Source organism: Bombina bombina, chromosome 5 (genome assembly GCF_027579735.1).
Source record: "Bombina bombina isolate aBomBom1 chromosome 5, aBomBom1.pri, whole genome shotgun sequence".
Classification (NCBI taxonomy): Eukaryota; Metazoa; Chordata; class Amphibia; order Anura; family Bombinatoridae; genus Bombina; species Bombina bombina.
In genome coordinates, this window is record NC_069503.1 from 755,321,131 (window position 1) to 755,338,696 (window position 17,566).

The 17,566-nt window shown below is 41.8% G+C and overlaps 1 protein-coding gene across 1 annotated transcript in view; it reads right to left on the bottom strand.

Annotated features, from left to right (window-relative positions):
- The window catches only part of CTDP1 (CTD phosphatase subunit 1), a 750,130-nt gene that overhangs the window by 226,083 nt on the left and 506,481 nt on the right, over positions 1–17,566 (bottom strand). The window contains exon 11 of the mRNA XM_053715845.1: positions 9,203–9,371. Within this exon, the coding sequence (XP_053571820.1) occupies positions 9,203–9,371 (169 nt within the window). The remainder of the gene's footprint in view (positions 1–9,202; positions 9,372–17,566) is intronic.

Here is a 17,566-nt window from a genome sequence, read left to right on the forward strand (position 1 = left end):
GGTAATGCCTGTCTAGGAAGGCAAATCTTAGGAACCGATGATGATCTTTGTGAATCGGTATGTGAAGGTAGGCATCCTTTAAATCCACCGTGGTCATGTACTGACCCTCTTGGATCGTGGGCAGGATAGTCCGAATAGTTTCCATCTTGAATGATGGAACTCTTAGGAATTTGTTTAAAATCTTTAGGTCCAAAATTGGCCTGAAGGTACCCTCTTTCTTGGGAACCACGAACAGATTTGAATAAAATCCCTGTCCTTGTTCCGTCCGTGGAACTGGGTGGATCACTCCCATTACTAGGAGGTCTTGTACACAACATAGGAATGCCTCTTTCTTTATTTGGTTTTCTGATAACCTTGAAAGATGAAATCTCCCTAGAGGAGAAGCCTTGAAGTCCAGAAGATACCCCTGAGATATGATCTCCAACGCCCAGGGTTCCTGGACATCTCTTGCCCACGCTTGGGCGAAGAGAGAAAGTCTGCCCCCCACTAGATCCGTTTCCGGATAGGGGGCCATCCCTTCATGCTGTCTTAGGGGCAGTAGCAGGTTTTCTGGCCTGCTTGCCCTTGTTCCAGGACTGGTTAGTTTTCCAGGCCTGTCTGTAACGAGCAACGGTTCCTTCCTGTTTCGGGGCGGAGGAAGTTGACGTTGCTCCTGCCTTGAAGTTTCGAAAGACACGAAAATTAGACTGTTTGGCCTTTGATTTGGCCTTGTCCTGAGGAAGGGTATGACCCTTACCTCCCGTAATGTCAGCGATAATTTCTTTCAAGCCGGGCCCGAATAAGGTTTGCCCCTTGAAAGGAATATTAAGTAATTTAGATTTAGAAGTCACATCAGCTGACCAGGATTTAAGCCATAACGCTCTGCGTGCTTGAATGGCAAAACCGGAATTCTTAGCCGTTAGTTTAGTTAGATGTACAATGGCATCAGAAACAAATGCATTAGCTAGCTTAAGGGCTTTAAGCTTGTCCATAATTTCATCCAATGGGGCTGAGTGAATGGCCTCTTCTAGAGACTCAAACCAAAATGCCGCAGCAGCAGTGACAGGCGCAATGCATGCAAGGGGCTGTAAAATAAAACCTTGTTGAACAAACATTTTCTTAAGGTAACCTTCCAATTTTTTATCCATTGGATCCGAAAAAGCACAACTATCTTCCACCGGGATAGTGGTACGCTTAGCTAAAGTAGAAACTGCTCCCTCCACCTTAGGGACCGTCTGCCATAAGTCCCGTGTAGTGGCGTCTATTGGAAACATTTTTCTAAATATAGGAGGTGGGGAAAAGGGCACACCAGGTCTATCCCACTCCTTGCTAATAATTTCTGTAAGCCTTTTAGGTATAGGAAAAACGTCGGTACACACCGGTACTGCATAGTATCTATCCAGCCTACATAATTTCTCTGGAATCGCAACTGTGTTACAGTCATTCAGAGCCGCTAAAACCTCCCCTAGCAATACACGGAGGTTCTCAAGCTTAAATTTAAAATTAGAGATCTCTGAATCCGGTTTCCCTGGATCAGATCCGTCACCTACAGAATGAAGCTCTCCGTCCTCATGTTCTGCAAACTGTGACGCAGTATCGGACATGGCTCTTGTAGCACCAGCGCGCTCTATTCTTACCCTAGAGCAATCGCGCTTGCCTCTTAATTCTGGATTAAAGAGAACCGAGATAGCACACAGAGTCTCTATAGAAGTGCGCAAATGATCACAGCATGTGGCAGATGGCGGATTCGGCAAACAGCAATCCAGGCAGCTCTCTTAGAAATGGTAAGTGGACAACGGGAACCTGTGGATGACAGATGGAAGAGGCGCCTCATGGGACAAGTATCGTTTTAGGCAGCAAAGGGATACACATTAGCAGCGGACCCCCCACACAGAGTGTTACTCACAAGAGCGGCGGTACAAACGTGTACCCAGACAAGCAGGACGGAACCAAAAGTCGCCCGTCAGACAGGCGTAAGCTCGGTACGCTAGGCAAACGTCACTCAGCAAGCAGCGTCAGAGTAGACCCAGCAGGGGAACCAATGGAGTCGAAGGGAACTCGACACAGCGGACCTCCAAAGGGGATCAGGAACGTAACCAAATTGCTCCAGCGGCAATAGTAATAGAAAACAGGCAGGTGTGATGTACTCAAGGATACATTTATTGAGTACAGACAGATAAAAACAAGCGTACAGCAACGCGTTTCTCAACAAATAGTCGTTTCATCAGGCTGATGAAACGACTATTTGTTGAGAAACGCGTTGCTGTACGCTTGTTTTTATCTGTCTGTACTCAATAAATGTATCCTTGAGTACATCACACCTGCCTGTTTTCTATTACTATTGCCGCTGGAGCAATTTGGTTACGTTCCTGATCCCCTTTGGAGGTCCGCTGTGTCGAGTTCCCTTCGACTCCATTGGTTCCCCTGCTGGGTCTACTCTGACGCTGCTTGCTGAGTGACGTTTGCCTAGCGTACCGAGCTTACGCCTGTCTGACGGGCGACTTTTGGTTCCGTCCTGCTTGTCTGGGTACACGTTTGTACCGCCGCTCTTGTGAGTAACACTCTGTGTGGGGGGTCCGCTGCTAATGTGTATCCCTTTGCTGCCTAAAACGATACTTGTCCCATGAGGCGCCTCTTCCATCTGTCATCCACAGGTTCCCGTTGTCCTCTTAATTCTGGCAATTTAGATAATACTTCTGTCAGGGTATTATTCATAATATTAGCCATGTCTTGTAAGGTGATTTGTATGGCCGTCCCTGATGCATTTGGCGCCACAATATCACGCGCCTCCTGAGCGGGAGGCAAAGGTACTGACACGTGAGGAGAGTTAGTCGGCATAACTTCCCCCTCGTTGTCTGGTGATAATTCCTTTATAGATAAAGACTGACCTTTATTATTTAAAGTGAAATCAATACATTTAGTACACATGTTTCTGTGGGGCTCCACAGTGGCCTTTAAACATAGTGAACAAACAGATTCATCTGTGTCAGACATGTTTAAACAGACTAGCAATAAGACTAGCAGACTTGGAAAACACTGTAAATAATTTTACAAGTAATAAAGAAAAACGCTACTGTGCCTTTAAGAAGCACAGAAAACTGTCACAGTTGAAATAACAATGAACCAAATCAGTTATAGCAAACAAATTTTCACAGTAAATGTATTAAGTTAGCAGAGCATTGCACCCACTTGCAAATGGATGATTAACCCCTTAAAACCCAAACGGTTTTTATAAGCAAAAAAATGTTTTTTAATACAGTCAAAAAAACCACTGTCACAGGTCTGCTGTGACTGATTACCTCCCTCAAAATGACTTTTGAAGTCCCTTAAGCTGTCTGGAGACGACCCGGGTCAAGCAGAAGGAAGCAGGAAGACAGAGCCTGAATTTTTACTGCGTCAAAAGAGCGCTAAAATAGGCCCCTCCTACTCAATATTACAATATTGGGAGTTTCAGTTAACTGTTTCTATGCAGAAAAATTGTCAGCCATGTGGAAAAATTTTATGCCCCAACAAGTTTTATCACCAATGTACCTCACAAAACGATTAAACATGCCACCAAAATCGTTTAAAACATCCTTTTTTAAGGAGCATGTATCTCTATTGATAAGCCTGATACCAGTCTTCCTACTGCATTTAAGGCTTATAACATCACTTCAGTATTAATAGCATTTTCTCAGTCAAATTCCATTCCTTAGAAAATTACTTTACTGTATATATTTAAACCAGCCTGCTAACAGTCGCTCTCACTGTATTAAAGGCTTTTACTTACATTACATCGGTATCAGCAGTATTTTCTTAGTCAATTCCATTCCTTAGAAAAATTATTTACTGCACATACCTTATTTGCAGGATTCCCTGCACGCTATTCCCTTTCTGAAAGTTACCCCACTCCTCAGAATAAGAGAGAACAGCCAGTGGATCTTAGTTACTGCCGCTAAGATCATAGAAAACGCAGGCAGATTCTTCTTCCAAATACTGCCTGAGAATAAACAACACACTCCGGTGTCATTTTAGAATAACAAACTTTTGATTGAAGAAATAAACTAAGTATAAAAACACCACAGACCTCTCACAACATACTATCTATTAAGTTGCAAGAGAATGACTGAATATGACATGTGAGGGGAGGAGCTATGTAGCAGCTCTGCTTGGGTGATCCTCTTGCAATTTCCTGTTGGGAAGAGAATATATTCCATAAGTAATGGATGATCCATGGACTGAATACACTTAACAAGAGAAATAGGTTTTAAAACTGTCCTGATTCTAATCAGAGCCTGAACAAAGGATTGAACATAGGGCATCTGTGCCAAACATCTGTGAAAAAAAACCAAAACCCCCCCAAAAAAGAGCCAAAATCTTGCCCTTAAGAAACCTAGAAGAGTGACCCTTTTTGAGTCCCTCCTGAAGAAATTGATAAATACACTGAGTTTTCACACTGTGCAATGAGAAACTGCGTTCTGCATACCTAGATAGCTAAACTTTTCACACTTTCGTGATAAATATGCCGGGTTACCGGTTTGCACCCCTGTATAACAGATTCAGAGAAACCTCTTCAATCTAGAGTCAGACTTCAATCTCCACGCAGTCATATAACTCAGATAAACAAGTCCTATTTTCATAAAATGAGATTAACAGGGACAGCTGTAGGTACTCTACCTTCTCTTACATGAACTATCCATTAAGGGTTTTTAAATTGTATGAAGTCTTCTGCATAGTACTTCTCTCTGCCTTCCTCCTAGATGAGGCAAAGAACTACTGGTAGAGAGGGTGAAGTAGGAAGGATAGTTGAATGCTCTGGTTGGGGTGTCTGCCTCCTCCTTGTGGCCAGGTGATGTATTCCCATTTGTAAGAATATAATCTGTAGACTCTCACTACCATTAGAAAGAAACTAGGCATTCAATCTCCACACCGTTAAACTTAGGAGATTTGAGATCCTGATGGAAGAGAGGCCCTTGAGACAACAGGTCTTGTCTCAGAGGAAGAAGCCATGGAGGAGACAAGGACATCTGCACTAGTTCCGCATACCATGTTCTGCAGGGCCAGGCTGGAGCAATCAAGATTACTGAAGCTGACTCCTGTTTGATTCTTGGAAGATGGAGAAAACAGGTACGCTAGATGAAAATTCCATGGACACACCAAAAGCCTTTGGATCTCTTGACCTTGCACAATATATTAAAGGTTTGCAATTAATATCTGAGGACACAAGATCTATGTCCGGTAGACCCCATTTGATCAATAATTGATTGAGGATGTCCTGATGGAGAGACCACTCTCCTGAATGGACCAACTGACAGGTGAGGTAATCCACTTACCAATTGTTCACATCTGGGATGGGAGCTGAAAGGGAGCATTAATTCCTCTATGCCCAAGACAGAATCTGGGACACTTCCCGCATAGCCAGTGGACTGCAGGTAACCCCTTGATGATTTATATAGGCCACCGCCATGATATTGTCCAACTGAATATGGACTCTCTTCTTTGAAGAGGGACCAGGACTTAAAAGCCTGAATAATCAGTCAGAGTTTCATAATGTGAATTGGTAACCTCGCCTCTGGAGGGGAACAAACTCTTTGCCCATGATGGGAGAAGAAATGATGCTCCAAGGGTCAAAGAAGGACCTTGTATTCACCAAGAGAGAAATTGTCTGACGGACAAATCCAGTACAATCTTTTGTTCCAATTGGAGATAATTCTTTGACCACTGATTGAGCATAGATAATTGAAAGGGTCGTAAGTGAAAGCAGTCAAAGGGAACTGCATCTGAAGCTGCAACTATAAGACCTATCAACTCCATGCATTGAGCTACTGATGGAAATGAAGCATGTTGCATTCCAGACATGCCTTTCGAAATTTTATTCTGCAAGATTTTGTCAGGAATGGACGCATTTGGACTGAATCTATGATGACTCCTAGAAAGGACACCCTTGTAGCTGGAGTTAAAGAGCTCTTTGGAACATTAATTCTCCAACCGTGGTCTTGGAGAAAACAAAGTAGCCGTTGAGTATGAGCAATAGCTATAGGCAGGGAAGGAACCTGCACTACTATATTGTCCAGACCAAATGGAAGGGCGACAAATTGGGAGTGTTTGTCTAGGAATGCAAACCATAGGCATTGATGGTAATCCTTGTGGATAGAAATTTGCAGGTATGCATCCTTTAGGTCTATAGTAGACATGAATTTTCCCTGTTGGATTAAGGGTAAAATTGTGCGAATGGTTGACATCTTGAAAGTGGGGACCCTGACAAACTAAGTTTAGAGTTTTCAAATCTAAAATGGGTCTGAAAGTGCCTTCCTTCTTTGGAGTAAAACCCTTGACCCTGTTGAGACACAAGTCCCATACTCCCATACCCTTAAAATCCTGAACACATGGCAGATGCCTTTGCAGGATTTTTGGGGACATAAAGACAGATGGAATCCTCAAGGAGTCCTTTAGTAAAAGCCTATCCTGTAACCCTGGTATATGATCTTTTGAACCCAGGCGTCCTGGACTGACTGGAACCAGGTCTTCTGAAAAAGACTCCGTCTGCACCTTACTAGAATAGAATCTAGTCAGGAAGATGTTGTATTGGCGGACTTCTTGGATTGCTTGTTCTTTGCCCATTAAGAACCAGGCTTCCAGGCCAGCTTGGAGGGCTTAAGCTCTTGAGAAGAGGAAGACTTCTGATCTCCTGAGGAACGAAATAGGATTACTTGATCTGTTCTTTCCCATGGCTTTTCTGTGCTGAGGGAGAAAAGCTTCTTTCCCACCAGTAACAGTCTTAATAATGGAGTCCAAATCAGAACCAAATAGAATCTTCCCTTTTTTTGAAACCATGTCAGCTGACCATGAATTTAGCCATAAGGCCCTTCTAAGGAATAACTGCCCAAGACATGTTCTTGATATTAATCTTGATAATGTCCGTTACTGCATCAAATATAAAGACATTAGCCATTTAAATGGCTCTAATGCAATCCTGGAGATCCTCAGCAGAGGATTTTTCAGAAAGTATTTGGACAGAAAATCACACCAGAGAGGCCCTGCCTCGGCCACTGATAGACAGTGCTGGTTTAAGCAGAAGCCCTGTCTGAAGGAAGAGCTTCCTCAGGAAAGACTCCATTATGTGGTCCATTGGATCCCTGAAAGAGGTCCTATCCTCCATGGGGATGGTAGTGGGTTTGGCAAGAGTGGAAATAGCTACATCAACCTTGGGTATGGTTTCCCATAATTGCACATTCTACTCTGAAACCGGGTACATTCTCTTAAACGTGGAAGAAAGAGCAAATGGAATACCAGGTTTTTAACATTCTTCGGCTATATAGTTAGAAACCAAATCTGGAACCTGAAATACCTCTAGAATCTAGAAGGTGCTTTGATAACAATTGATTTACAGGCATGTTTTCAGCAGGTTTTTCCCTGGAAATACCTAGAGTTCTCAATACCTCATGCAAAAGGGTGTGGATATGATCTCCTTTAAATTTGAAAGCTTTTTCAAATTCAGGGTCAGGAATAGGTTCCTGTTCACCAGATGACACTTGCCCATCTGAACAGGATGATTTTGAGTCCTCAGAGTCAGAGCTCTGAAGCAGGACAGGAATTTGAGGTTGATGGGAAGGAGTTTGCATGTTGACATCAAGAGAGTGAGGCAAATCCCCAGATTTGCGTTTACGCTTACTAGCTATAGCTGCTAAATATTCTGCCATAACCCTGTGTAAATGATCTTTAAACTCAGGAGTAAGGTCAGTGGAGGCTCCCTGAGTAATATATACAGGATATAATTCCGTAGAGGATGTAGAGAGAAGTGGATGATTTGCATGCAGAATTTGAGGTACACAACTATTGCAGAGTTGATTGACCTAGCACACTGGAACAGATTTGCAAAACAGACACAAACATATACCGGGAGATGCATCAGTAGGACCCTCTACCATAGGGTTTAACATAGTTTCAGTTGGGACAGATTTACTGGGTTCCATTATGTGCAAAATGGCAGAGTATGAGACAACACACATACACTGATAAAATGGAATGGCAGTGAGCCCTCTACACTAGCCAATTTACACCCCTGACACCTGCAAATTCCTAATGGGCAAGGTAATACCTAGGCCCGCTGACCTGTGTGGGTACTCGCACCCCTTCAGTGACAGGATCACAAAATGAGGATGAAATTAGAAGAAAAAAAAAGCTGAGATATGCCAGGAAGGACTTTTCCTCCCTAGCTGCAGCTCTGGAGTGAGGAGAAAAAGACCAGGAAGCTGAGGGGGTGGGGCTACTGCCTGGAAAACTGCCCATGCCCCTGAGAGGCTAAAAACAATAAAAAGTCCATATTAAAGTTTTAGAACACAAAAAAATCATTACATATTCCAAAAACTTTCCCTTCACGCTGCATAAACTAACCAGATGCTTAGTGAGAGAACAGGTTATTACACAGAGCAATCAGCGGTTTTCTTAAAAGGCCATATACCTATTTTTTTTAAGAGAGTGAAAAAACGGTTACAGGGCTGTCAAAGGGTCCAAAAAGATGTTAGTGGTCTTAGAGTGCAGCTACATTCCTGATTTAGGCAAAAAAGTGTGTCAGTGGGAGAGCAGGCTAAGTCTCCTGGTTATGCTGTACCTGTCAGAGTACTTTCTAACAGCCTGTGGGCTGTGGTCAGTGGCTTACCTAAAGTAGCACCCCTCCACTGGCTTACAAGTCACCAAACTTCAGCAGTATCCAGTAGAGAGCCCATACAGTGCTTGTACAAGTGCAGCAGAAAATTTCGGAGGAAATACCGTTATCCCACAGGGGGAGGCTATGGGACATGTCCCTGCGATGCCTGAGGATAGTTATGGCTGAAATCTCTAGTGAGATAGTGGGTATTCTTATATCCTTGTATCATTCAGCTTGCTGGAAATCTCTTCTGTTTTCTTTGTGAATGATGTGTCCAATTGTTAAAGGGTCTCACATTGATCTGAGATCCCAAACATTAATCCATAAATAAGTAGCTAAAATACCTCTATTTTCTCAACCTTCTCCTGGGGCCAAGAACAAAATTTATGAGAGATGGGAGGAAATTTAAGCTATTGTGTGGGTTCTTGGCCTCCTCCTAGTGGTGGGAATTACATCCCACATGTTTTGAATCCTATGGACTATCATCATTATACAAAATAAATATACATACATATCTATAGGTGCCATACATTGAAAAAAGAATAATTTGTTAAATTTGCCGCACAAGTGTAAAAATTTTTGGTTTATGGAACTTACTTCTTTATCCATGCTCTCCAAGTCCTCTTTACAAAGTGTGTATAGAGGCATGCTCTCTGACATACTTGGCTGCCTCTTTCTCCGGGATGGGCCTGACTGTTCCTCATCAGGACTTGCAGTGGGTAGCTCTTCATCATCAAACAGTTCATCTTGATGAGGTTGAACAACTCTGTCAAATAAGATGGGTTTTCAGAAGTTAAGTCAATCAAAATAATAGATCACAGAATACTGACCAAGACATATTTGCAAGAAAAAGTGCACCAAGTATCTTAATATAAAGGCAGGCATAGAAAACCAAATAAACCAGCAAGGTAAGAATAAGGTTAAGCATGCAAAACATGTAAATGTATGCAGAGTCAATGAAAATTTCTGAGAAACCCTCCTTGGCTTCCTCTGCAAGTAAACATTATACAGTGTAAGTCTCCATTAACTTGCACATAGGTAGACTCCACTGAAAGCTTGGGAACAATCCAAACTTCCCTTGTGAATTAAACTGCACTCATTAATTTGGGGTTGTCAAATAGCTCAGCAAATTATAAACTACCCTAATGGATACAAGGTGGTGGCCTTACCTTATCAGGGGAATATAATGAAAAATTACACAATCTTCATTGTTTATCCAGAAAAAACACAACAAAAAGACTTCAAAGCTGCAGCAGAGATCTGTCTCATGTTACGAAACTCCAGATGGTTAGAAACAGAACAAAACTCAGGAGGAAAGGGAGTTATATAGAAGGGAAGGTGAGTCGGAGGACTTCCGGGAAATTTCTACCTAGATTCAAGTGCAAAAAGCTATATATACACACTAGTACTATCATCTCTCTGGGCCCTATTCTGTAAATAGAGAGGTTCAAGTGATATTTCCTAGTAAGTTTTTTTACAGCTATGCTGTATCCATTTAAAGAGCTCTAACATTTGGGTATCATATCTCAAAGGTGCATTTTCAATTGTCTTTTGTGTAAGTTTTTGTTTGCAACCTATTTTTGTTGGCGTGAAAGTAGTTTGCGGTGAGGGGTTGTGAACTTGTGGATGCTACATAACTATGCATTAAATGGAAAGCTATTAAAATATACTTTCTGATTGGTTTTGATAATTTTACATCATTAAACTACGTTATTTTTAATGTTTCCAAAGTAGTATGGTAACTAAAAATAATTAAACAGAAAACGCAATTGGTTAAAGTCATCACGTTATATGCATGTCCAACAATGTAACGTTTATGTGTAATACACATGTACTATAACGAACAAGCATTCATTGATTACATAAGATAACATTTATTGAAAAACAAATAAAAAAAAACAAAAAAAAAAACATAATTTATGTAAGAACTTACCTAATAAATTAATTTCTTTCATATTGGCAAGAGTCCATGAGCTAGTGACGTATGGGATATACAATCCTACCAAGAGGGGCAAAGTTTCTCAAACCTCAAAATGCCTATAAATACACCCCTCACCACACTCACAATTCAGTTTAACGAATAGCCAAGTAGTGGGGTGAAAAAGAAAGGAGTAAAAAGCATCAACAAAGGAATTTGGAAATAATTGTGCTTTATACAAAAAAATCATAACCACCATAAAAAGGGAGGGTCTCATGGACTCTTGCCAATATGAAAGAAATGAATTTATCAGGTAAGTTCTTACATAAATTATGTTTTCTTTCATGTAATTGGCAAGAGTCCATGAGCTAGTGACGTATGGGATAAAAATACCCAAGATGTAGAACTGCACACAAGAGTCACTAGAGAGGGAGGGATAAAATAATAACAGCCATTTTCCGCTGAGAAAATTTAATCCACAACCAAAAAAATATTTTTTTTCCCTCATAAATGAAAGAAAAAAACTTAAAACATAAGCAGAGGAATCAAACTGAAACAGCTGCCTGAAGAACTTTTCTACCAAAAAGAAGCAAATACATCAAAACGGTAGAATTTAGTAAATGTATGCGAAGAAGACCAAGTTGCTGCTTTGCAAATCTGATCAATTGAAGCTTCATTCTTAAAAGTCCACGACGTGGATACTGATCTAGTAGAATGAGCTGTAATTCTCTGAGGCGGGGCCTGACCCGACTCCAAATAAGCCTGATGAATCAAAAGCTTTAACCAAGATGCCAAGGAAATGGCAGAAGCCTTCTGACCTTTCTTAGAACCAGAAAAGATAACAAATAGACTAGAAGTCTTCCTGAAATCTTTAGTAGCTTCAACATAATATTTCAAAGCTCTTACCACATCCGAAGAATGCAAGGATTTCTCCAAAGAATTCTTAGGATTAGGATACAAAGAAGGGACAACAATTTCTCTATTAATGTTGTTAGAATTCACAACCTTAGGTAAGAATTTAAATGAAGTTCGCAAAACTGCCTTATCCTGATGGAAAACCAAAAAAAGGAGATTCACAAGAAAGAGCAGATAATTCAGAAACTCTTCTAGCAGAAGAGATGGCCAAAAGGAACAACACTTTCCAAGAAAGTAGTTTAATGTCCAAAGAATGCATAGGCTCTAAAGGTCTAAAATCTTCCTAGAAAGAGCTATATAAGCCTATAACATAGTATTAATCACTGAGTCAGAGAAACCTCTATGACTAAGCACTAGGCGTTCAATTTCCATACCTTCAAATTTAATGATTTGAGATCCCGATGGAAAAATGGACCTTGAGACAGAAGGTCTAGCCTTAATGGAAGTGGCCAAGGTTGGCAGTTTAACATCCAAACAAGATCCGCATACCAAAACATGTGAGGCCATGCTGGAGCTACCAGTAACACAAACGATTGTTCCATGATGATTTTGGAAATCACTTTTGGAAGAAGAACTAGAGGCGGGAAGATATAAGCAGGTTGGTAACACCAAGGAACTGCTAACGCATCCACTGCTTATGCCTGAGGATCCCTGGACCTGGACAGGTACCTGGGAAGTTTGTTGTTTAGATGGGAAGTCATCTAATCTATTTCTGGAAGACCCCACATCTGAACAATCTGAGAAAACATCTGGATAGAGCGAACACTCCCCCGGATGTAAAGTCTGACGAGTGAGATAATCTGCTTCCCAATTGTCTATACCTGGGATATGAACCGCAGAAATTAGACAGGAGCTGGATTCTGCCCAAGCAAGTATCCAAGATACTTCTTTCATGGCTTGGGGACTGCGAGTCCCACCCTGATGATTGACATATGCCACAGTTGTGATATTGTCTGTCTGAAAACAAATGAACGGTTCTCTCATCAACAGAGGCCACACCTGAAGAGCCCTGAAGATAGCACGGAGTTCTAAAGTATTGATTGGTAACCTTGCATCTTGAGGTTTCCAAACCCCTTGTGCTGTCAGAGATCCCCAGACAGATCCCCAACCCGAAAGACTTGCATCTGTTGTGATCACAGTCCAGGTTGGACGAACAAAAGAGGCCCCTTGAACTATACGATGGTGATCTAACTACCAAGTCAGAGAGTTGAACATTGGGATTTAAGGATATTAATTGTGATATCTTTGTATAATCCCTGCACCATTGGTTCAGCATACAAAGCTGGAGAGGTCTCATATGAAAACGAGCAAAGGGGATCGCGTCCGATGCTGCAGTCATGAGACCTAAAACTTCCATGCACATAGCCACTGAAGGGAATGACTGAGATTGAAGGTTCCGACAAGCTGAAACCAATTTTAATCGTCTCTTGTCTATTAGAGACAGAGTCACGGACACTGAATCTATCTGGAAACCTAAAAAGGTGACCCTTGTCTGAGGAATCAAATAAATTTTTAGTAAATTGATCCTCCAACCATGTCTTTGAAAAAACAACACTAGTTGATTTGTATGAGATTCTGCAGAATGCAAAGACTGAGCTAGTACCAAGATATCGTCCAAATAAGGAAATAACGCAATACTCCGTTCTCTTATTACAGAGAGAAGGGCACCGAGAACCTTTGAAAAGATTCTTGGAGCTGTCGTTAGGACAAACGGAAGACCGACAAATTGGTAATGCTTGTCTAGAAAAGAGAATCTCAGAAACTGATAATGGTGTGGATGAATCGGAATATGAAGATAAGCATCCTGTAAGTCTATTGTGGACAAATAATGCCCTTGCTGAAAAAAAGGCAGTATAGTCCTTATAGTCACCATTTTGAAAATTTGCACTCTTACATAACGATTCAAAATTTTCAGATCCAGAACTGGCCTGAAATAATTTTCTTTCTTTGGGACAATGAATAGATTTAAATAAAACCCCAGAACCTGTTCCTGAAACGGAACTGGTAAGATTACCCCTGAAAGCTCCAGGTCTGAAACACACTTCAGAAAAGCTTGAGCCTTTACTGGATTTACTGGGATGCGCAAGAGAAAAAACCTTCTCACAGGAGGTCTTACTCTGAATCCTATTCGGAACCCTTGAGAGACAATACTCTGAATCCAATGATTTTGGACAGAATCTGCCCAAATGTTTTGGAAGAATCTTAATCTGCCCCTTACCAGCTGAGCTGGAATGAGGGCCGCACCTTCATGCAGACTTGGGGGCTGGCTTTTGTTTCTTAAACCTTGAAGAAGGTTTAAAATTGGAACCAGATTCTTTGGGGGAAGGATTAAGTTTCTGCTCCTTATTTTGTCGAAAGGAACAAAAGTGGTTAGAAGATTTAGATTTACCCTTAGGTCTTTTATCCTGAGGCAAAAAAACTCCCTCCCCCCCAGTGACAGTTGAAATAATCGAATCCAACTGAGAACCAAATAACTTATTACCTTGGAAAGAAAGAGATAGTAATCTAGACTTGGATACCATGTCAGCATTCCAATATTTAAGCCACAAAGCTCTTCTAGCTAAAATAGATAAAGACATAGATTTAACATTCATTTTGACGATATCAAAAATGTCATCACAAATAAAATGATTAGCATGTTGAAGCAAGCGAACAATGCTAGACAAATCAGGATCAGTTTCCTGTTGCGCTAAACTTTCCAACCAAAAAGTTGATGCAGCTGCAACATCAGCCATAGAAATGGCAGGCCTGAGGAGATTACCAGAATATAAATAAGCTTTCCTTAGATAAGATTCAGGTTTCCTATCTAAAGGGTCTTTAAAAGAAGTACTATCTTCCATAGGAATAGTAGTACGTTTAGCAAGAGTAGAAATAGCCCCATCAACTTTTCCCAAAACTCCAATCTAACTGCTTGCAAAGGATACGATTTTTTAAAAGAAGGAACAAAAGAAGTACCAGGCCTATTTCATTCCTTAGAAATCATATCAGAAATAGCATCAGGAACTGGAAAAACCTCTGGAGTAACCACAGGAGGTTTATAAACAGAATTTAAACATTTACTAGTTTTACTATCAAGAGGACTAGTTTCCTCAATATCCAATGTAATCAACACTTCTTTCAACAAGGAACGAATATACTCCATTTTAAATAAATAAGTAGATTTGTCAGTGTCAATATCTGAGGAAGGATCTTCTGAATCAGATAGATCCTCGTCAGATGAGGATAATTCAGTATGTTGTCGATCATTAGAAATTTAATCAACTTTATGAGAAGTTTGAAAAGACCTTTAACGTTTATTAGAAGGAGGGATGGCAGACAAAGCCTTCTGAATCGCATCAGCAATAAAATCTTTTATATTCACAGGTATATCTTGTACATTAGATGTTGAAGGAACAACAGGCATAGTACTATTACTGTTGGACACATTCTCTGCATGTAAAAACAGAATTTATGTTTACCTGATAAATTACTTTCTCCAACGGTGTGTCCGGTCCACGGCGTCATCCTTACTTGTGGGATATTCTCTTCCCCAACAGGAAATGGCAAAGAGCCCAGCAAAGCTGGTCACATGATCCCTCCTAGGCTCCGCCTACCCCAGTCATTCGACCGACGTTAAGGAGGAATATTTGCATAGGAGAAACCATATGGTACCGTGGTGACTGTAGTTAAAAAAATAAATTATCAGACCTGATTAAAAAACCAGGGCGGGCCGTGGACCGGACACACCGTTGGAGAAAGTAATTTATCAGGTAAACATAAATTCTGTTTTCTCCAACATAGGTGTGTCCGGTCCACGGCGTCATCCTTACTTGTGGGAACCAATACCAAAGCTTTAGGACACGGATGAAGGGAGGGAGCAAATCAGGTCACCTAAATGGAAGGCACCACGGCTTGCAAAACCTTTCTCCCAAAAATAGCCTCAGAAGAAGCAAAAGTATCAAACTTGTAAAATTTGGTAAAAGTGTGCAGTGAAGACCAAGTCGCTGCCCTACATATCTGATCAACAGAAGCCTCGTTCTTGAAGGCCCATGTGGAAGCCACAGCCCTAGTGGAATGAGCTGTGATTCTTTCGGGAGGCTGCCGTCCGGCAGTCTCGTAAGCCAATCTGATGATGCTTTTAATCCAAAAAGAGAGAGAGGTAGAAGTTGCTTTTTGACCTCTCCTTTTACCGGAATAAACAACAAACAAGGAAGATGTTTTTCTAAAATCCTTTGTAGCATCTAAATAGAATTTTAGAGCGCGAACAACATCCAAATTGTGCAACAAACGTTCCTTCTTTGAAACTGGCTTCGGACACAGAGAAGGTACAATAATCTCCTGGTTAATGTTTTTGTTAGAAACAACTTTTGGAAGAAAACTAGGTTTAGTACGTAAAACCACCTTATCTGCATGGAACACCAGATAAGGAGGAGAACACTGCAGAGCAGATAATTCTGAAACTCTTCTGGCAGAAGAAATTGCAACTAAAAACAAAACTTTCCAAGATAATAATTTAATATCAACGGAATGCAAGGGTTCAAACGGAACCCCCTGAAGAACTGAAAGAACTAAATTGAGACTCCAAGGAGGAGTCAAAGGTTTGTAAACAGGCTTAATTCTAACCAGAGCCTGAACAAAGGCTTGAACATCTGGCACAGCAGCCAGTTTTTTGTGAAGTAACACTGACAAGGCAGAAATCTGTCCCTTCAGGGAACTTGCAGATAATCCTTTTTCCAATCCTTCTTGAAGGAAGGATAGAATCCTAGGAATCTTAACCTTGTCCCAAGGGAATCCTTTAGATTCACACCAACAGATATATTTTTTCCAAATTTTGTGGTAAATCTTTCTAGTTACAGGCTTTCTGGCCTGAACAAGAGTATCGATAACAGAATCTGAGAACCCTCGCTTCGATAAAATCAAGCGTTCAATCTCCAAGCAGTCAGCTGGAGTGAAACCAGATTCGGATGTTCGAACGGACCCTGAACAAGAAGGTCTCGTCTCAAAGGTAGCTTCCAAGGTGGAGCCGATGACATATTCACCAGATCTGCATACCAAGTCCTGCGTGGCCACGCAGGAGCTATCAAGATCACCGACGCCCTCTCCTGATTGATCCTGGCTACCAGCCTGGGGATGAGAGGAAACGGCGGGAACACATAGGCTAGTTTGAAGGTCCAAGGTGCTACTAGTGCATCCACTAGAGCCGCCTTGGGATCCCTGGATCTGGACCCGTAGCAAGGAACTTTGAAGTTCTGACGAGAGGCCATCAGATCCATGTCTGGAATGCCCCACAGCTGAGTGATTTGGGCAAAGATTTCCGGATGGAGTTCCCACTCCCCCGGATGCAATGTCTGACGACTCAGAAAATCCGCTTCCCAATTTTCCACTCCTGGGATGTGGATAGCAGACAGGTGGCAGGAGTGAGACTCCGCCCATAGAATGATTTTGGTCACTTCTTCCATCGCTAGGGAACTCCTTGTTCCCCCCTGATGGTTGATGTACGCAACAGTTGTCATGTTGTCTGATTGAAACCGTATGAACTTGGCCCTCGCTAGCTGAGGCCAAGCCTGGAGAGCATTGAATATCGCTCTCAGTTCCAGAATATTTATCGGTAGAAGAGATTCTTCCCGAGACCAAAGACCCTGAGCTTTCAGGGATCCCCAGACCGCGCCCCAGCCCATCAGACTGGCGTCGGTCGTGACAATGACCCACTCTGGTCTGCGGAATGTCATCCCTTGTGACAGGTTGTCCAGGGACAGCCACCAACGGAGTGAGTCTCTGGTCCTCTGATTTACTTGTATCTTCGGAGACAAGTCTGTATAGTCCCCATTCCACTGACTGAGCATGCACAGTTGTAATGGTCTTAGATGAATGCGCGCAAAAGGAACTATGTCCATTGCCGCTACCATCAACCCGATCCCTTCCATGCACTGAGCTATGGAAGGAAGAGGAACGGAATGAAGTATTCGACAAGAGTCTAGAAGTTTTGTTTTTCTGGCCTCTGTCAGAAAAATCCTCATTTCTAAGGAGTCTAATATTGTTCCCAAGAAGGGAACCCTTGTTGACGGGGATAGAGAACTCTTTTCCACGTTCACTTTCCATCCGTGAGATCTGAGAAAGGCCAGGACAATGTCCGTGTGAGCCTTTGCTTG